Source organism: Schistocerca gregaria, chromosome 8, assembly GCF_023897955.1.
Source record: "Schistocerca gregaria isolate iqSchGreg1 chromosome 8, iqSchGreg1.2, whole genome shotgun sequence".
Classification (NCBI taxonomy): domain Eukaryota; kingdom Metazoa; phylum Arthropoda; class Insecta; order Orthoptera; family Acrididae; genus Schistocerca; species Schistocerca gregaria.
Genome location: NC_064927.1, coordinates 138,493,492 through 138,515,824, shown reverse-complemented (window position 1 = coordinate 138,515,824; position 22,333 = coordinate 138,493,492). Strand labels below are relative to the sequence as shown.

Here is a 22,333-nt window from a genome sequence, read left to right as displayed (position 1 = left end):
ATACAGTAAAGTCAAAACAATCTTCGGCGACATTAAAAGCAAGGGTGATAAAATTAAGAGTGCAACGGGAATTCCACTGTTAAATGCAGAGGAGAAAGCGGATAGGTGGAAAGAATATATTGAAAGCCTCTATGAGGGGAAGGGTTTGTCTGATGCGATAGAAGAAAAAGGAATCGATTTAGAAGAGATAGGGGATCCAGTATTAGAATCGGAAATTAAAAGAGCTTTGGAGGACTTAAGATCAAAAAAAGCAGAAGGGTTAAGTAACATTCCATCAGAAATTTTAAAATCATTGGGGGAAGTGACACGAGAACGACTATTCACGTTGGTGTGTAGAATGTATGAGTCTGGCGACATACCATCTGACTTGCGGACAAGCATCGTCCACAGAATTCCGAAGACGGCAAGAGCTGACACGTGCGAGAATTATCGCACAATGAGCTGAACGGCTCATGCAGCCAAGCTGCTGACAAGAATAATATGTAGAAGAATGGAAAAGAAAATGAGTATGCGCTAGATGACGATCAGTTTGGCTTTAGGAAAGGTAAAGGCACGAGAGAGGCAATTCTGACATTACGGCTAATAATGGAAGCACGACTACAGAAATATCGAGACACGTTCATACGATTGGTCGACCTGGAAAAAGCGTTCGACAATGTAAAATGGTGCAAGATGTTCGAAATTCTGAAAAAATTAGGGGTAAGCTATAGGGAGAGACGGGTCATATGCAACATGTACAACAGCCAAGAGGGAATAATGAGAGTGGACGATCAAGAACGAAGTGCTCGTATTAAAAAGGGTGTAAGACAAGGATGTAGCCTTTTGCCCCTGCTGTTCATTTTGTACATCGAGGAAGCAATGATGAAAATAAAAGAAAGGTTCAGGAGAGGAATTAAAATTCAAGGTGAAAGGATATCAGTGATAAGTTTCGCTGATGACATTGCTATCCTGAGTGAAAGTCAAGAATTAAATGATCTGCTGCACGGAATGAACAGAGTATGGATTGAGAGTAAATCGAAGAGAAACGAAGGTAATGAGAAGTAGTAGAAACGAGAACAGCGATAAACTTATCAGGATTGATGGTCACGAAGTAGATGAAGTTAAGGAATTCTGTTAACTAGGCAGTAAAATAACCAATGACGGACGGAACAAGGAGGACATCAAAAGCAGTCTAGCAATGGCAAAAAGAGCATTCCCGACCAAGAGAAGTCTACTAATATCAAATATTGGCCTCTATTTGAGGAATAAATGTCTGAGAATGTACGTCTGGAGCGGTAGTGAAACATGGACTGTGGGAAAACCGGAACAGAAGAGAAACGAGGCATTTGAGATGTGGTGCTACAGACGAATGTTGAAAATTAGGTGGACTGATAAGGTAAGGAATGAGGAGGTTCTGCGCAGAATCGGAGAGGAAAGAAATATGTGGAAAACACTGATAAGGAGAAGGGACGGAGGAAGGCGGAAACTGGAATACTTCCAGCGTATAATTGAGGAAGCAGGTTGCCAGTGCTACTCTGAGATGAAGAGGTTAGTGCAGGAGAGGAAATCGTGGCGGGCCACATTAAACCAGTTAGAAGACTGATAACAAAAAGAATAAGTTGGGAAACGACATGAAATGAAACGAGCATGTGAGAACTGTGGTAGAAAACGCGAATGGTCGACTTCGGTTTATTGAGAGAATTTTAGGAAAGAGTGGATCACCTGTAAAGGATACCGCACATAGGACATGGTGCGACCTATTTTTGAGTACTGCTCGAATGTAAGTGTTACGGAGATGCTTCGAGAACTCAAATGGGAATTCCTGGAGGGAAAGCGACGGTCTTTCCGAGAAACATTATTGAGAAATTTTAGAGAACCGGCATTTAAAGCTGATCTTCGAACGATTCTACTGCCGCCAACATACATTGCGCGTAAGGGGCACGAAGATAAGATACGAGAAATTATTTCTCATAAGGAGGTATATGGACAGTAGTTTATCCCCCGCTCTATTTGCGAGTGAAACAGGAAAGGAAGTGGCAAGTAATGATACAGGGTACCCTCCGCCACGCACCGTACGGCGGTTTGAGGAGTATCTATGGAGATGTAGATTCCATGTCTTAAAAGTATGGCAGAATTACATTTTCTTCTCATTTAAAATAAATGTAGAGGGATGAACGCTAGTACTCTATACGCGATCTTTATACTATTTCTTGAGGTTACGTTAAAATTTATGTAGTTAACATGTGGTCTTTCTCAATATTTTGTAATAAATAAACATAAATCAATCCTTCACTCATTCTTTATTGCAAATATGGACAACATCAAACAAATTATGGCTATTTTCCTTTCTCTTTGGCAGTATACTCCACACATCCTTCATTTTATGAAATATATGGCCAACTATATATGTCAGAATCAAGTTCTTGATGGTTTCATCTTTTGTTAGGCATGGTAGAAATCGCCTTAGCTCATGTTCGATCAGCCAGTTAGAGTGCGTGCTCTTCTTTCCCGCCAATGAATGGCCTAACTTAAACAATACCGAGAGTTTCATATGAGTAGCAGAACTGCAGGAATTATCTTGCATGAAACTTCTGTTGTTATTTTTATGTGTAGCCCTTCCTTGAGTTTCATCGGTCATAGCATTATTTCGGTAAGTTAAGCAACCATTCCTTAAAATTTAGCACCCCTCCTGTTTTTGGTATTTATCACTTCAAAATTCATCATTGTGCTGGGTTCTTTTATTATTGGTTCAGCAAATATATGCTATTCACCTTTCCAATTTTCCTTTTCCCCATGCTAAAATCACTACCACTTAGAAAGTAAGCAACGGTTGATGAATTTGAAATCTTCTCTGTGTTACCAGAACTAAACAAAATCTCGCCATTCTGTGGTTTTTATTTTTGCCTCTACAAGAGCTGGAGAACAAGTGAAGGTATTTATCATGTTCTCCAAAATTTTCATTTATATATAATCAAAAAGAAATGACCATACTTAATCGGGGCTTTTTCGTGCTATTCCTGTTGTGATTGGCAGGAGAGACAACCGTATTGCTAAAGGAGGCCGAAATGCACGCGTTTTAGCTCACGCAGGCTGGCGTGAGGTCTGGAACATGACAAGAGAATTAGAATTGAGAAAAACGGACGTAGCTCGTGGAATACTTAACTTTAATCCATTAATGGAGAACGTCGCTCTTTATGGTACATGATTCACGATATCAATAGCACGGATAGTGGCGCCTTGCTAGGTCGTAGCAAATAACGTAGCTGAAGGCTATGCTAACTATCGTCTCGGCAAATGAGAGGGTAGAAGTCAGTAAACCCTCGCTAGCAAAGTCGGCTGTACAACTGGGGCGAGTGCTAGGAAGTCTCTCTAGACCTGCCGTGTGGCGGCGCTCGGTCTGCAATCACTGATAGTGGCGACACGCGGGTCCGACGTATACTACCGGACCGCGGCCGATTTAAAGGCTACCATCTAGCAAGTGTGGTGTCTGGCGGTGACACCACAATTCCTTCATGACAGAGGTAAAACCTAGCTCTTCCACACCATAAGTTGCACACATTAAAGATATTTAATGAAAGCTAAAGCAAGTAAAATTTAACTGCAGGTTCTGCATAAAATCAAACGCGATAACTTTAATGGTAGAATCAGTTTCAGTTTTCGCTTTAAGTGCATGTAATTTGTTGAAGAACTAACCAGCACACTTCTTGTGCACTATTAACTTGGCTATTGGTGCCCTTTTGACGGTACCATTCAGAGATGGACTTTCGATTTTTACGAGTTCTTCAGATGGGCAACACGTATCCATTTGTGGTTACCCAAATTTTGAACCGAAATGTCAAGGAAAATTTTCAAATAAAATTGATAGGCAACTTGAATATCCAGTATCATGTTTTTGAACATCTGTCATATAATCTTCACTTTTAGTTTAGGGTCAAGAACGTTCCATTCTTCATTGGTGTAATTTGCTTTCCTAACTGGGAATGAGTTGATGTGTTTTTTATTTCCACTGTTAATGCTACTGGTTTTGCTTTTCCGGGAGGGCACTGACAGCCCATAAACATATGACCCACTTTTTGGTTTCTTCCTCTCAAAATTCATTTTCACTTCTAGGCTTCTTTCTTGCAGTTTGTTTTACTTCTATGAGGCTTTGAAGGAAGCCATCCTCTTCATTTTTTATTCGGAAGTCAATAAATTTAGCATATAATTCTATCTTGCTGCTCTCTGTTATCTTAGTTGTCATGCGTTTCATTCGACTACTGGAAACAGAATTACGTATTTAATGGAATTTAATGTTCTACATTATTATGTTCACTGTGTAATTAAACCTTAATTTGAAGCAATACTAAGTTTGGGTTAGATCTCACCTGCAGTCATAACCATGATGTTTTGGTTGAGCTCATTCCCTTTCGAGTTTGTATACGCCTCATTTTTCCCTCTTGCTCATTTTATGGCTATATGTTTCGGAAACTCCATTTCATTCTTTCTGTTTTTTATTACTTCCTGACATTTGTCACTAACATCATGACTGGCATTTTACCATCAATAAAAACATAAATCGATTAAACCAAAGAGTGAGAGGCAATATCGACTATTTTTATTTTCTCTTTTTAAAACAGTGCTGATAAATTAAAATTTTTGGGAAATTCCATATCTTTTTTACGTATGGGGTTTTCTTCAGTGAAGGTGATGCAATAACTGCATAACATTACAAATGGATTCCTCTATATCATGAGCGGGCTATATGTTTAAGATACAAAACCATAGGTAACTCAATTTTGTCAACAACAAAAAATGGACATGCGGGGTTTCTCAGTATTCCCATTCAGTTGTGAAAGACATTACCAAAAGCTGCCCACAGGGCTCAGGGCTCTGCTTGCGGTCCTGAGTTCTCGGATGTTGGCATAGAGCTTTTGAGTGTAACAACAGTAGAGGTTGAACCGCCTGAGCACGCGATCTGCTAATTTAATATCTGTCAACGCAACGTCTAAATTAAAGGAAAATTGTAGGGAAATTCTTGAAAGAGCAAGTAACTGTTACGTAAAAAACAAACTAACGATAGCAATACACAAAACAGTCTATATGTTACCAAAAAGAAAGTTTATCAAGAATGAGGAATCCCACAATCGGAGTAAATGACCAACCTACGGAAAGAAAAGAAGTATGTACTCGTAGGTACCTTGGAATTAACATTACAGAAAGCAAAAGTCTCATACACATGTAGGAACAGACTGCCAGAGACGCTTTAAAATTCGAAACAGAACAGTGAAAATTGACCAAAGAAGTTTTCAGCTACCATTAATTGCAATAACTACTTACCACAATGCAATATTCGCTATCGTGGGCCACGAGCCGAGCGTCTGGGCGCACAGAACCAGAAAGGTGGGGAGAGTACACGCTTTACAGTGAGCACAGAGAAGTGTACTCCTCGCGTAACAGGTGCCTATACAACAACACCGACTCAGTTTTTTTCTGTCGATACTACCTCTGGACCCAGCGGTAAGAAAGAGACGTGCACAATATTTGCTCAAAAACGGTGAATATATGGTTATAGAGATACTGAGCACAAGAGCCACGTCGAATAAAGAATAAAGGCATGTATTGATAAAGATTGGCAGCAAATCTGTGACAGGGCAGAAACAGAGAGGACGACTTAGCAGTTCCTTCATAACATAAAAGAAAGGTCAAGAATATTTTACTACCTCCCAACCAAGGGAGCCTCACACTACCTGTCGAGACACGGTCGATATGACAGATACTTACTGAAAATACAACTCCACAGACATTTGTGAATGTGGAGAAGACAGCACCTCGGACCACATTAACTGGGAGTATTCAATCAGACAAGATTTTACAGACCAGGACAGGACCGTCTTTGATAATACAGTGGTCTATAACAGAGTATGGAATAAGGAATTGTGAGAGAAGCTGAACTCGCTATCAGCTAAAATACCAGCCTGTGAATTGCTAGCCTACATGGCTGAAAGACAAGCAAGAAGAGGTCATGCGTCATGATAATGAGACACTGCGACAGAATATCCACACCTTTCTAGAGAAGTGAGGAGATTAGTCACAGGGAGAACCAAAACGGATTTCCAGTGACTGTCAGCCACTTTCCAATCTTTACACCTTGGGTGGCAGAGCAGCAAAGCCCCCACAAATCCTGAGTTGTGCTTCATCACGTCAGAGGTTAACTGTCCATACAAATGTGGAATCTAGCTTGGCTGTGATGCCAAGTACAGTAGTGCAGTATAATGTAATGGTGCATAGTAGTGTAGTCCAAATCTATACATTACAAAATTTGCGGTCCAGCAGTGCAGCATAGAACAATTTGCGCCTTCTGGATTACAGATGAAATCCACGTGCAACATATGGTCTGTTCTTGCATCTGATGAACAGAACGTAGCTAAGTAAATAAATAAAGGCATCGAGGTAGGTCAGGACAGCGTGGGGGAAATGTAGTCATGTGTTACCTTGTTGAAAGACAAGGTCAAGGAGGGAACAGCCACCTGCTAAGCAGATTACCACCGATGTCATTCACATGTTATGGTGTTGTGTACACAACGGCACACCATACCATCAGATGTCGGGCCTGCATGGAAATGACGAATGCAATCTGGCAATGTTCTCTCACCTCGGCACCTCTATACATGGATACACCCCATCATGATGCTCTGACCAGTAGTGGGACTCGTCTGAAAGACGACATCGTGCCGTTTGAATACAGATTTGTTTGCACAGCGGTGTCAGCGCCGCTCTTTCTGCTGCCGCCTTAAGGAAACTGCAAGAATAGTCGCCGTGCTGACATTCTGTGTCGCTCCAGACGTCGGCGCAGAGTCCATGCAGATACTTGTATTGCGGTAAAGAACCGCTTTTCTTGACCTGAGAAGTGTGTTTTGCCTGCACAATCCAGCAGGGTCGAGCAAACAACATGCCTGTCCTCTCAGGCCCAAATGGGCAGCGTCGTTGAGATTCAGCATGGTGTTGAGTATGAACCTCCTGGACCTGTCGATTCCATTTCTGCATGACAGTTGTGGAATCCTGACAAACGCGAGCAGCAACATCTCGGAACGATAAACCGCAGTATAAGTAAAATTCTGTCGCAGTCTGACAGACTTTACTTCATCTTACGTCGCTGTAACATCAGAGCCACGTGCTTCCAGTAGACTGCTATGCATTCCTGTATCAGCAAATGTTGAAATTTTCAAAGTAAACTTTCTTCTTAATCGATGCAGGGGAACAGCTGAAAACCTGAATCTGGATGGACAAATGAGAATTGGAACCCAGACTTCGAGAATTTTCAACTACAAATACTTACGCATTTTAGCAATTTTACGTCGTGGAGGAAGAGAAGAGTTGAAAAGAGTTTCAGAGGCTGGTTACATTTAGTGATCGATTATAATGTGCGATAATAATTAACATTTCTTGCATCTTAAAACGCAGTCGTATTCTGCATGCAGTTCTCTTCACAATCGACGACCAGGATATTGGTTGAGATGGACCTCTGTTTACTAGCAGCAGCAATTCCTATTGGGTATGAAACCATTTGTCATAGAGAGCGTATTGCATTAGTTACCCGAACCTGACAGGGATTTTTTTAACACCACTGTTCTTAGTCGTTTTACATGGCTGCGAATGGTACACCGTTTCCTAGTAGACAATTATTCACCAGCAAATCAGCCAACTTTATTCAAGGACAGTTCCAATCATAATCCCTATCTGTGTTTTCAGGTAGGGCTGCTTAAGACTCCTTCCTTCTAAATATTTGATTACTCTCACAAGACTGAAATATTAGACAACGCCTGTATTATACCCTGTGTTAAATAGCCTACTGGGCTACACTCTCCACATACTGCAGATTAATCACCTCATTGACCTGTCAGTTACTCGATGGCTTGCGTCATTTGGAGAGGCCAAATCGATGTTGGTTTGACCGCCCTAAACAGCAGTCAGAATCTGTCACGTCTGAGTGTTGTTTGACCCAATGGAGATATTTAGCTTTTATATGGTGGTATGAACAATGGCCTTTTGTAAGGTACCCAACTGCAGTCGTATTCTGCCTGTAGTTCTCTTCACAATCTACGACCAGGAAATCGGTTCCTCTGTTTAGTAGCAGCAGCAATTCCTATTGGGTATGAAACCATTTGTCATAGAGGGGGCATTGCATTAGTTACCAATGTATTCATGGATGGATTACTGACAGTTCCAATCACAATCCCTCTGTTTGCCGTTCTGTCACGCGACCATATCGATCCATATTGCTGGGTTGATTCCATACAACTGACTGCCACACACACTTGGACACACACTCTCACATACTCTCACACACTCACTCTCACTCATACACACAAACAGACACACACACACACTCGAGACGCAACGCATGCGCACACACACTCACGTGCGCACACACATGCAGACACTCTACACACACACACACACACACACACACACTTGAGCCCGCTCATGCACTTGTGAGCGCGCGCGCGCGCGCGCGCACACACACACACACACACACACACACACACACACACACACACACACACACACACACAGCATTTCACAGCTGTGGTTTACAAGTACCTGTTCTACACCAGTAGGCGGGCTTCAAAGCGACCAGTATCCTCTTTTACGAGAGTGTACACTCCTGGAAATGGAAAAAAGAACACATTGACACCGGTGTGTCAGACCCACCATACTTGCTCCGGACACTGCGAGAGGGCTGTACAAGCAATGATCACACGCACGGCACGGCGGACACATCAGGAACCGCGGTGTTGGCCGTCGAATGGCGCTAGCTGCGCAGCATTTGTGCACCGCCGCCGTCAGTGTCAGCCAGTTTGCCGTGGCATACGGAGCTCCATCGCAGTCTTTAACAGTGGTAGCATGCCGCGACAGCGTGGACGTGAACCGTATGTGCAGTTGACGGACTTTGAGCGAGGGCGTATAGTGGGCATGCGGGAGGCCGGGTGGACGTACCGCCGAATTGCTCAACACGTGGCGCGTGAGGTCTCCACAGTACATCGATGTTGTCGCCAGTGGTCGGCGGAAGGTGCACGTGCCCGTCGACCTGGGACCGGACCGCAGCGACGCACGGATGCACGCCAAGACCGTAGGATCCTACGCAGTGCCGTAGGGGACCGCACCGCCACTTCCCAGCAAATTAGGGACACTGTTGCTCCTGGGGTATCGGCGAGGACCATTCGCAACCGTCTCCATGAAGCTGGGCTATGGTCCCGCACACCGTTAGGCCCTCTTCCGCTCACGCCCCAACATCGTGCAGCCCGCCTCCAGTGGTGTCGCGACAGTCGTGAATGGAGGGACGAATGGAGACGTGTCGTCTTCAGGGATGAGAGTCGCTTCTGCCTTGGTGCCAATGATGGTCGTATGCGTATTTGGCGCCGTGCAGGTGAGCGCCACAATCAGGACTGCATACGACCGAGGCACACAGGGCCAACACCCGGCATCATGGTGTGGGGAGCGATCTCCTACACTGGCCGTACACCTCTGGTGATCGTCGAGGGGACACTGAATAGTGCACGGTACATCCAAACCGTCATCGAACCCATCGTTCTACCATTCCTAGACCGGCAAGGGAACTTGCTGTTCCAACAGGACAATGCACGTCCGCATGTATCCCGTGCCACCCAACGTTCTCTGGAAGGTGTAAGTCAACTACCCTGGCCAGCAAATCTCCGGATCTGTCCCCCATTGAGCATGTTTGGGACTGGATGAAGCGTCGTCTCACGCGGTCTGCAAGTCCAGCACGAACGCTGGTCCAACTGGCGCCAGGTGGAAATGGCATGGCAAGCCGTCCCACAGGACTACATCCAGCATCTCTACGATCGTCTCCATGGGAGAATAGCAGCCTGCATTGCTGCGAAAAGTGGATATACACTGTACTAGTGCCGACATTGTGCATGCTCTGTTGCCTGTGTCTATGTGCCTGTGGTTCTGTCAGTGTGATCATGTGATGTATCTGACCCCAGGAATGTGCCAATAAAGTTTCCCCTTCCTGGGACAATGAATTCACGGTGTTCTTATTTCAATTTCCAGGAGTGTATAATATTTTCCCCAGTCAGCACACACGGTCACATGAAGATACGAGTTCTGTGATCGTAATCGTCAGGGTGTGAAAAGAATTAAGGAAGCTCATATACTAGGTAGCACCATTGCTTACACTGTGACAAATCCTGATTTACCTAGTAGTCTTAGCTCATCAGAACTACTAATAAAGTATTTAGTTGATACAGAAATTTCAGAAGGATTCGAAATTTGTCTATAACCTGTTCAAATGCAAATTCATATTCGTCAGTTTATATCACAATACAATTTTTTATTGACACGTTATGTTTTGGCGGAGTATAGCCACCTTCAAACCTGTTTGTTAAGTTGCAGGGTAACTTGCTAAGAAATACCTTAAGTTCCTTTTGGCGAGAGGCTTATTTAACTGTGGTGTGTTAGCCAGTAATGGGTGAAGTAAGTAACTTCTCACAATTTCAGATATTTACTTTAGTTCTTAGGCACTATTACAAGGTTCAAGAAATCTTGTAATCAGCAACCAAAATCGCTTATGGCCTATAATAGTGATCAATGATTGAGTGGAAAAAGAAACGTATCTTAAAAAATATGTACAATCTCATTTGTTATTTGCGTAGACCCAGTTTAGTGTTTTTCATATGTATCAGTTACAACTGTAATAACTGTCAGAGCATGGTATAACTCGTGAAATTTGTGTGAGAATATTTCAAGTTAGTTGTTTCTGACATGCGACCCATATTCCGGTTTAAATACAAACTACTATAGATGTTAAAACTCGGAAACACATAAAAATATATTGCTAGACGGAAATAATAAGACAAGGATCAAGGAGAAAGCAGATGATGTAAATAACTTTGGTGAAACATACATAATCCCATTACTTTATGCAGACGTTCTTAATAACGGATTGGAGGCATTTCTCTATTAAAAAAGAAAAAGCAGTGGCCATTAGTGGAGACTGAGGAATTTTGTATCATGTAGTCTAAATTCAGGATCTACAATTTTAGTACAATGGCTAGAATACATTTATCAGCAGCATTGAATAATTTCTAACAAGTGTGGGAACAGTTGTAGGAAAAGTTTTTAAAATTTCCTGATTTCAGTACCACGGTGTAAGCTTGAGTTCGGACTGTAAGGAGCTGAATAAAATTCATAAGGCGATCAACGTCACGTTCTTATATTACTTCTCGCTTTAAGCGGCGATTGCAGACTGGATCCTGAAAGATAGTTTTGTCGAACGAAAACGTTCGACTGGTGTCGGCGAGAAAGAAAACAAAAAGCAAAAAAAGTCAAGCTATAAACACTTGAGGTGGTGAGCTAGCCAGAAACGATAATGAAGCTTGATTTTGACAGTATATGAGAATGTTGCATACATATCGTTAATATAGAGCAGATTCAATTTATGGAACCATAGTAAGTACTGTAACTTTTCGAAACGAGGAAATTTACCTACCAAGATGTTTTATATCGCGAATTCTGCCAGCTTTCTATTGGACAGTAGGGGAGAAGGAGACCAAGATAGGTTTCTGCTTGTATTTTCGCCCTTACGCAGAATATTTTTATTACGAAATATTTTAGGTTTTCAGAATATTACCTGGATACGCCTTTCCTTCAATCTGTATAAAGATTCTGAATTCCATGACAGGATTTTAAGATACAAAAAGGCGTAAATTTTCAGGAACAGTGATGTCAGGAAGATTTATTATGAGGAACGGCTGCGGCATTAAAACGGTAACATATATCCGAGTCGCGGTCTAGCCTTTCAGTTTTAAACTGACAGGAAGTATCGACTTCAGCTGGACTTAGTATTAAGTAAGACAGATGGAGAGCCAATACAAACGCCATTTGACGAACATTACGCGAATGCAAATAGTTACCTCCTAGTCACGAAATCACATACAGAAGAATTAAGTCATGCATTTTCCAGACCAGCTTTCTCTACAAAAGCCACTAACCTGAAAGAGGGCCAGTGCACACAGCAGAACAGCGAGTACGCTCGGCATCTCCGTTGTGGACTGGCGAGTCACTTAAGCAGGCGACATATGTTGAGGCTCAATGCACCACTTGTATCAACACGCTACCTGCGGTGTGTGTGTACGAAACGCCATGGATCGGCAGCCAATATCGTGTGCTACCGCAATACTGATAATGGAACCATATCTTTCTCAGATAATGTGTCTCTTTCTGTGTACGTTTGAACGTCTCAATCTTGACTGTCTTATCTATATACTGAGCGCGATTTGATAAGGCGCAAGAGACGGATTCATTCTCGTTTACGGCATTCATTTTTGTAAACAGTTTCATATATCCATATTCTATTTCGGTTGCAAAGTTGGACAACTGTTAGTCAGAATATAGAAATTAATGGTGAAACCTTTAAACACACGGCTGAAAGTGTTGCCATTATTTCTCAATAATGATGATGGTATTTGTGTAAATAATGGTTCTCGACGACAGTAGATCCAACATTGTAGATGCTTCAAGAGAAACAGTACGAGTAAATATTTCAAGCGTCGGTGAAATGGAGTATTTCGAGTTACAAAACTCATAGAAAATCCGGATCGGATATTCTGTGGAAGCAAAATAGCAACGAAGTGAATATTAAGCATAAGATACACCTCACAAAAATAATGAAGACTGACAAGTAACTGGTTGCTCTTTCTGATAAAGAGAAAAGCGAAGTAATCACAAAAATTTACGTTAACATTTTAAAAATCAAACTCCGGTTGAACATACTATGCCGCCCTCTCGCCAACGTCAAATGTAGCTCTTCTAAAGGCATCTTGGTCTGCCTTTACAGGGGTAAGACTGTAATTCCAGTTTAGCGTTGATCGGTAGGTTTAGCTCTTCATTGATCGGCACACCTCCGAAAACCATGATGGGAATGGACATAACCGATGTGTCTGATCCATCGGTCTTTCAATGTTAGACGGAATATTAGCTGAAGGATTGTATGTGTAGGGGGGTTAACCATGCTGAACAAACATCCTATCTACAGACATGAGGAATTACACTTACCTGCTGGGATGATAGGTCGCTAGCGCAACGAGGTTTTCTTGCAAATAAAATACAGACCTGAGAAATTTGACTCATCTGCTGTGATGGTAGGCCGCTAGAGCAACGAAGGGTTTCGAGCTGTTGGACAAAGAAACATTATCGGATACGTGAAAATGATTATAAGCCTATACCATTGACGTAAGTATGTTCTAGAGTTAGTTTTTTGTTAGCAGAAGGGCCAACACCGTGTTACGAATGGAGGCCGAAATGCACGCGTTTTAGCTCACGCAGGCTGGCGTGAGGAGGGAAGAACTATACTGACGTGAGGTCTGGAACATAACAAGGAATGAGAATTCAGAAAGCGGACGTAATTAGTTTGATACTTAACTTTAATCCTTTAATGACGAACGTCGCTCTTGACGATACATGATTCACAATATTATCTGTTCAGAATACATTCTTGAAGATAGTAATTATAGTAACTGAATATGGTGCCTTGCTAGGTCGTAGCAAATGACGTACCTGAAGGCTATGTTAAACTGTCGTCTCTGCAAATGAGAGCGTATGTAGACAGTGAACCATAGCTAGCAAAGTCGGCTGTACAACTGGGGCGAGTGCTAGGCAGTCTCCCTAGACTAGACCTGCCGTGTGGCGGCGCTCGGCCTGTGGTCACTGATAGTGGCGACACGCGGGTCCGACGTATACTAACGGACCGCGGCCGATTTAAAGGCTACCACCTAGTAAGTGTGGTGTCTGGCGGTGACACCACAGTTAGAATTATGGAACCCGTTTTGTGGTCTAGTATTATGACCTTTTTGGGAAATGAATACTACGAGGTCCGTTAGAAAAGCATCCGATTTATTTTTGCCGAAACCTGATGGATCTGAATCTAGTGCGCTTGCATGAGCCGATCTTTAACCTTGCTTGTGCACGCATGAATTTCTCTCGCCTGTCGACAGCGTCAGTTGCTGACAGCCAGCAGTTGAGTGAAGTAGTGTGTAGTGCTCGCGTCGGTTTTTCACTGCAAGGGAAATGACGGAATGACTGGAGCAGCGCTACTGCATCAAAATTTGACAGAAACTAGACGACAGTCAGACGGAAACCATTCAGAAGATTCAGTCGGCTTTCGGTGACGATGCTATGGGCGTGACATAGATTAAGGAGTGGTAGAACCGGCTTAAAGACGGCTGTACACTGGTGGAGAGCGAGCCACGGATCTGGTCAGCCATCAAACATTCTCAAATGTCCAGGTTATTGCCAAAATGAAAGCTGTGCTGATGCGGCTCCGTTGCGTGACTTTCAGAGAAATTAAGGAAGAGGTGGGTATCGGCATTTTTTGGCACATTCTACTGTGACCGGAAATTTGGCCATGAAGAGAGAGTCAGCGAAATTTGTGTCGCAGCTGCTGACGGAAGAGCAAAAGCAAGTTTGTGTCGATAGCTCACAGGACATGCTGGACTCCGCAGTGTCAGCGACATCGTGAACACCATAATCACTGGTGACGAGTCCCGGGTGTACGGGTACGACCCGGAAATAAAATCCCAGTCGTCACAGTGGAAGCACTCCTCGTCACCAAGACCGAAAATAGCCCGCCAAGTGCGCAGCAACTGCTTTCTTTGACTCCCACAGTGTGGTACACGACGTGCACGCACCTCAGGGCCAAACAATCACCAAGGGGAACTAAAGGGATGTCCTCCGACGACTACGTGATGCCGTGTGGCGCAAGAGACCGGACTTGCGGTCAACAGGAGACTGGCGCCTCCATCGCGACAACGCCCGCCACATTCCTTGCACTAGATTAAGACTTTTTTTGACAAAAAATCATATTCCTGTGCTTCAACAGGCTCTTTAATCTCCTGGTATAGCCCCCTGCGATTTCTGGCTGTTCTCCAAACTCAAGCGGCCATTGAAAGGAACGTGATTTCAGGCTAGAGAAGACATTATGGCAGCGCCGACAACCGATCTAAACTTCATTTTGAAAGAGGCTTTTTCGGCATGATTCCAACAATTGTGTCACCGCTGGGACAAGTGTGCTGAGTTCCACGGGATCTACTGTGAGTGTGATTAGAAGTCCAACGTTCCAGGTAAAGCCAGTTTTTGCGGCTAAAGGTCGGATACTTTTCTCAGAGACCTCGTACATTCTTCCTGTGAGCTAGTATGGGCAGAGGTCATTGTTGGTAACCGGAATAAAATAACAATTGGTTCCTTTTACCGACCTCCCAATTCAGATGATACAGTTGCTGAAAGGTTCAAAGAAAACTCGAGTTTGAATTCAATCACGTACCCGACTCATGCGATAATAGTTGGTGGTGACTTTAATTTATCCTCGATATGTTGGCGAAAATACATGATTAATTCCTGAGGTACGCATAAAATATCACCCGAAATTGTGCTAAACGCATTCTCTGAAAATTATTTCGAGCAGTTAGTTCATGAGCCCACGCGAATAGTAAACGGTTGTGAAAACACACTTGACCTCTTAGCAACAAATAATCCTGAGTTAATAACGAGCATCAAAACCGATTCAGGGATTAGTGAACACAGAGTTGTCGCAGCGAGATTGAATATTGTAATCCCCAAATCCTCGAAAAATAACCTATTCCAAAAAGTCGATAAAAATTCACTTGACGCCTTCCTAAGAGACAATCTGCCCTCATTTCAAATTAATAATATAAGAGTAGACCAGATGTGACTTAAATTCAAAGATAATAGCAGTTGAGAGATTTATACCAAATAAATCCTCCTAGGTACACAAACCGGGTTAGAACATGGCTGCAGTGCCGGCCGCGGTGGTCTCGCGGTTCTAGGCGCGCAGTCCGGAACCGTGCGACTGCTACGGTCGCAGGTTCGAATCCTGCCTCGGGCATGGATGTGTGTGATGTCCTTAGGTTAGTGAGGTTTAAGAAGTTCTATGTTCTAGGGGACTAATGACCACTTCAGTTGAGTCCTATAGTGCTCAGAGCCATTTGAACCATTTGAAGCAACACTGTTGCAGAAACAACGAAACAAACATGCCAACTTTAAACAGACGCAAAATCCCCAAGATTTGCCATCTTTTACAGAAGCTAGAAATATAACGCTGATTTCAATGCGAGACGCCTATAACAGTTTCCACAACGAAACTTTGTCTCGAAACCTGTCAGAAAATCCAAAGAGATTCCGGTCGTATTTACACACTCCCAAGATGAGTTTAGAAAACATCGTTCCTGTGAAACGCAACTAACTCTTCATTCACATGAAGTGTTGAGTGCTATTGACAAGGGATTTCAGATCGATGACGTATATCTGGATTTCCGGAAGGCTTTTGACACTGTACCACACAAGCGGCTCGTGCTTATGGAATATCGTTTCAGTTATGTGACTGGATTTGTGATTTCCTGTCAGAGATGTCACAGTTCGTAGTAATTGACGGAAAGTCATCGAGTAAAACAGAAGTGATTTATGGCGTTCCCCAAGGTAGTGTTATAGGCCCTTTGCTCTTTCTTATCTATATGAAGGATTTTGGAGACAATCTGGGCAGCCGTCTTCGGTTGTTTGCAAATGACGTTATCGTTTATCGACTAATAAAGTCATCAGAAGGTAAAAAAACTGTAAAACTATTTAGAAAAGATATCTGAATGGTGCGAAAAGTGCCAGTTGACCCTAAATAACGAAAATTGTGAGGTCACACATGACTGCTAGAAGGAGCTCGCTAAATTTCGGTTACACAATACATCAGTCTAACCTAAAAGCCGTAAATTCAACTAAATACGTAGGTATCACAATTTTGAATAACGTAAATTGGAAGGAACACAGAAAATGTTGTGCGGAAGGCTAACCAAAGACTGCACTTCAGTGGCAGGACACTTAGAAAATGTAACAGACCTACTAAGGAGACTGCCTACACTACGCTTGTCCGTCCTCTTGTAGAATACTGCTACGCGGTGTGGGATCCTTACCAGATAGGACTGACGGAGTACATCGAAAAAGTTCAAAGAAAGGCGCACGTTTTGTATTATCGCGAAATATGGGAAAGAGTGTAACAGAAATGATACAGGATTTGGGCTGGAAATAATTAAAAGAAAGGCGTTTTTCGTTGCGACGGAATCTTCTCACGAAATTCCGATCACCAACTTTCTCCTCCGAATGCGAAAATATTTTGTTGAGACCGATCTACACAGGGAGGATGAGATCACCACAGTAAAATAAGGCTAATGAGAGCTCGTACGGAAGGATATAGATGTTCATCCTTTACGCTCGCCATACAAGATTGGAATAATAGAGAATTATGAAGTTGGTTCGATGAATCCTCTGCCAGGCACTTGAATGTGATGTAGATATACATAGAAATCAAGTGGATTCCTTAAAGAGAGCCGGTCGGGGTGGACGAGCGGTTCTAAGCGCTGCAGTCTGGAACCGCGCGACCGCTACGGTCGCAGGTTCGAATCCTGCCTTGGGCATGGATGTGTGTGATGTCCTTAGGTTAGTTAGGTTTAATTAGTTCTAAGTTCTAGGCGACTGATGACCTCAGGAGTTAAGTCGCATAGAGCTCAGAGCCATTTGAACTATTTGTGTATTGTTATTAGAATTTTATAACGAATGACTATCACAAAAGTAGAAATGTGGTTAAATTACTACCGCCCATGTCTGCAATTGGAACCGGTTGGTGTAATGCTCTTCTACTGACAAGTCTTCAGTTTTATCGGTAACAGATACTTTTCTAGATGATATTGCAGTTTGCCAGAAGAAAACTATTCCAGACTTCAAATAAATCTTTCAGTCAAAACAAAATTATAGTGCTTTTTCACATTCCTCTCTCATTACAGATACACGGAAGTACATGAATTTCAAATGTTTTCCTTCTAGCGTTATGCCTGCAGGAGTGGCCGAGCTGTTCTAGGCGTTACAGTCTGGAACCGCGCGACCGCAACGGTCGCAGGTTACAATCCTGCCTCGGGCATGGTTGTGTGTGATGTCCTTAGGTTGGTTAGGCTTAAGTAGTTCAAAGTTCTAGGTGACTGACGACCTCAGAAGTTAAGTCCCTTATGCTCAAAGCATTTGCGCTTAGAACATTCCGTAGCAAGTATCATAATACGCTTCGATTCCTCTTCTAGCGGGATCTGATAACATGCCTGATTCAAGTGCACGGAGGTAAAAACATGGGCCACGGAAAGCCAGCCAAAACCTGCACGTAAATCAGGCAACGGAACAGAACACAGGACGACCTTTTTGTTAACCCTGGAGCGCGCTGCGTCCGCTGCAGTGGACAGCTGTTAACGGCCCCTTGTTTGGCGTTTCCAACCAGTCTTGAACCTGCAAATGCACGCAGGACACAGCACCAGTAGCGCGCATTTGCAGGTTCAGAACTGACTGAAATCGACTACTGCCCTCGATTTTCCAGATGGTGTAGGCGGGAGAAATAGAAGGACAAATAACTCCCTTTTGTAAGATGTCTTCTACTGAACCCTCAAGCCCCTTCATACGTGGGGGCGACAGCCGACACTATGGTCTCTTCACTGGTACCGTATCCGTCGACTCAGTGCTATATTTCATTAAGTTGGTCATCCCCAAGGTATCTGTCAAAACATCGTTCAACTCGCAGCATAATTGCTGCACTTGCTCGCTCTGACCCGGCAGCAGATGATCTAATTGTACAGTGTCTGCTGTATAGTCGTTACCAGTACTGGCAGATGAAGACTTAAAGAAAATGTTCTATTCTTAGAAAACTGGAAGTTGAAGTGATGTCGAGCATAATTCGGAATTAGTTTTTCTAAGCACGTGTAACCCCAGAATAAACTCAGCCGAAAGCCCTTCCTCTACCTTTCAATCAAACCTTCCATGTAAACCTGCTCATACTGAACTTAATGCAAAATCCATCCCACTATTTGTAATGTACTGGAATCGGCAATTAGGTATGGAGTGTCCTCCGAATTCAAGCTTGGTCAACCGCATACCGCTTGTTGAGTTTGAAACCATTGTTTACTTAAGAGTGTGACATCACTACCAACGTATAACAATCCGTTTATCGCCTCTTTATTAATTTCACAGTAGACAAAGGTGCCACCGACGCCCAAATCTAACCTTTTTTCCTCCTGGAACAGCGGTAGGATTAAGCTGTTTCGTTTCACCCATTGGCCACCGTCAACTTACTACTCAATTTCCATTGCTTCGGGCATTATCTCCTGAAATGTCCTTTCACACCACATGAAGAACACTCATAAGATTTAGTACTCTTGTCTCTCTACCTTTTCTCATCAACCATTACGCTGCTATGCATGTCAAAATCATTAAATCTTGTCCGTTATGCTTTCTAAACTGTTAAGCCTACAAGATGATCGCGGGAACATCACCCGAGCCCTATCACCTAGTTTAATGCCTGATGTGCTGTTTGAGGCCTTGCCGGCGCTGCATCTGCTTGATAGGTTCCCGGGAATTACGCCGCATAATATTGTAAAAACCGCACAATATTTCAGCGAGACAACTGCCCGCCATCTTTAGGTGCAGGCTGAAGATGGCGGGCAGTTGTCTCGCTGAAATATTGTGCGGTTTTTACAATAATATCCTGCGTAATTCCCGGGAACCTATCAAGTAATTTAATGCCTTCTATAATACCTGCAGCCGACTCAGCCTTCGTGGCCTGGGTACAAAATGCTTGCGCAGCAGCGCGAATCTTAATCACCAAACTATTCATTTACTGCTTGTTTGTAGCAGCAAGCTGACTCAGTTAACTTGCTCGTTGTATGTGCTGGTGAACTCCCACCAACATTTTTCCTTGCACTTTGGACTTAGTTATCCTACTTGCCAAACCAACCATAGAACGCGGATGCTTCAATTGCAGAATTTTCATGTCCCGCAATTTATAAACACCCTATTGTTCAGTGAAGCACACCGTAATACAAAATATTTCACTGCATAAGATAAGGGTCAATGGAGAAGTTGTTATCATTAAACATTGCACTACAGCCGAATTTCCAGTGTGCTGGAGTAACTGCAGGGCACCAATTTGTGTTAATCATACAACCATATAACAGTCAAAATTGCAAATTTCACTTTTATTTAGCTGATAACTAGTTTCGGATCGTGACCCACTTACTCATCATCGAGATAATGAAAATGGTATTTCTCAAAGAATAAGCAGCACGCTAAGACATACATATACGTGTTAAAAAGTGCCAATGAACAGTTACAGTATCATTTTGATTAACTGGATGGTATAAAAATGAGTCCCAACCCCAAACTAGCAATCATGTAAATAAAATGAAATTTGCAACCTTTATTTTTTCCATTAGATTGATTACACTGTGTGCTGGGGAATCCTAGCAAACTGCAACTCTACAGCTACTCCAGCTAAAAATCTTGCATTTAGTACCTTGCGTCACAACACTGCCCATGACCTTGTTAAAATGCGACTCCTTTGCACAGAACACTTTGGTAAAAAATTCCGATTAAAATGTTTTTTGGAGCAAACTTCTCAGGACTTAATTAATTTTGAAACCTTCTCATCCATAATACTCCTAACAGATCACTAGTTCTATTTTCAGAAAGAGCTGTTGCTTGTAATCTACACACCTGACCTCACAAAGGCAAGTCACACTGCAGAAACTGTACAACAATTTGCAACTCAGAGATGCCAAGCAAATAACACCATTAATACTACTCTGTCCTTGAGTTGCAGTCCGGACAACTGCGCTGGCTCACTCAGCACCTGCCAGAGCTGCTGGGACTGCCAGAACCTACCCACGCACTGACACTTGGTAATCGAGCTCTTCTTTTCGAAGCCAGCCCACGCCTGTCACGTCCCTGATTACCACGACAATCAGCTCAAAGGAGGCAATACACAGTTGCTGATTTAGTTTACAAAGCTACTTGACTACACCCCTGTTTGCGCAACACATAATCATCTTCTGCGGCCAGTTTATAGTTTGGGATTTAGATACTGGGCTTCGGACTGAGGGTTGTGAAAATGTGGCGCCCAGTATTTTCATTACTACTTTAATTACCATGCAACGACCAATTTAACAAGATGGGAACTATTACTGCAATCAAAATCTTCTTTGACGTCCAAATAAATTTGACCAGGGCTTGGATAACACAGTAATCTTCTTGAAATGATAACAACTTTTGAGACAAAACAATTCAGTCTAGCCCCATATAGGCAACACAAATAACTACGTAACATAATTTCTAAGACTTTTCCGGCGATTTGTTGTCATCTCGTAGAATTGGATGTACTGCCGGTGGCCCGCGTCTTCTCAACACCATATTTCGACGTCGTAACTCGGCGTCTTCATCAGGTGTTCCCTGAGACTGGCTGACGAGCTGACCTTATCCCATATTTATGCCTGGGCGGTGTGTGGCGCTCCCTATGCCGTCCGCACCCACTGTGGCCATTTCTAGTGGAGGTATCAGTCTCTAGGCGCAACATCTTCCGTCAGCAAGCTCCTTGGAGGATGGCCATCATAATATGCATCTCCAACATCAGCCGGATGCCGCAGGAAGCGCATCTCATAGGCGCATAACGGGTTCAGAAGGCCAGGAGAAAAGCTCGGCCACGAGACAAACTCGCCGCGGTCGCGGACAGCATAAGGAAGTTTAACAGAGCCATGATAGTGCTAGGATCGCGCCTATCGGGCGCGGACCCAATACGGTACGCCTTGGGATGTCCGCTACCTCAGAACAGAGCTGCAACGGGCGCGGACGGCGTAGGGAGCGCCACACACCGCCCAGACATAAATATGGGACTAGGTCAACTCGTCAACCAGTCACCAGTCGCTACGGGGATGTCGACGCGTACAGACCACGTTAGCTGCGCTCAGGAGGGGACTGACCGCCGTGCGGTGGGGCTTGCCCAGCCGCCGGCCCCGTCAGTCACTCCACCGGTGACGACCAGGCAAAGGAGGACGGGAAACGATCTATTGACGACCACGGCACGTGAACTGGACTTCGCAGCGGAATATTCCACGGACGCGTCGGTCGAGGACGACGCTGAACAGCAGTTTATTTCCAACCTCCGTCGGAGTGACAGACGCTTGAGAGGAAAAGGGCGCCAACGTCCTTCAACATCGCAAATCGACGAGGAAGGGTTTGTCCGCCCTCCCAAGAAGAAAGTGGCACGAAATCGACAGGAAGTTTCTGATGACGCGATCGCCCTGCAAAATCGTTTTGAAGCTATGGAAGAAGGCGATGAGGGAACGGGTGCGGCAGCGCCGCCGGAGCCACCGCCACAGCAGCAACGTCCTGCACCGCCGCCACAGCAGAGGATACCGCCCATCGTCTTACAGTATCCTGCAGATTATCGCACGTTGTACGAGTGGCTTAAGCAGCACTGCAAACAGCCGTT

General features: G+C 43.7%; 1 protein-coding gene across 1 annotated transcript in view; it reads right to left on the bottom strand.

Moving 5' to 3' along the window:
- The window catches only part of LOC126284430 (uncharacterized), a 30,472-nt gene extending 18,355 nt beyond the window's left edge, over positions 1–12,117 (bottom strand). The window contains exon 1 of the mRNA XM_049983351.1: positions 11,973–12,117. Within this exon, the coding sequence (XP_049839308.1) occupies positions 11,973–12,020 (48 nt within the window). The 5' untranslated portion in view covers positions 12,021–12,117. The remainder of the gene's footprint in view (positions 1–11,972) is intronic.
- Positions 12,118–22,333: the final 10,216 nt, after the last annotated feature.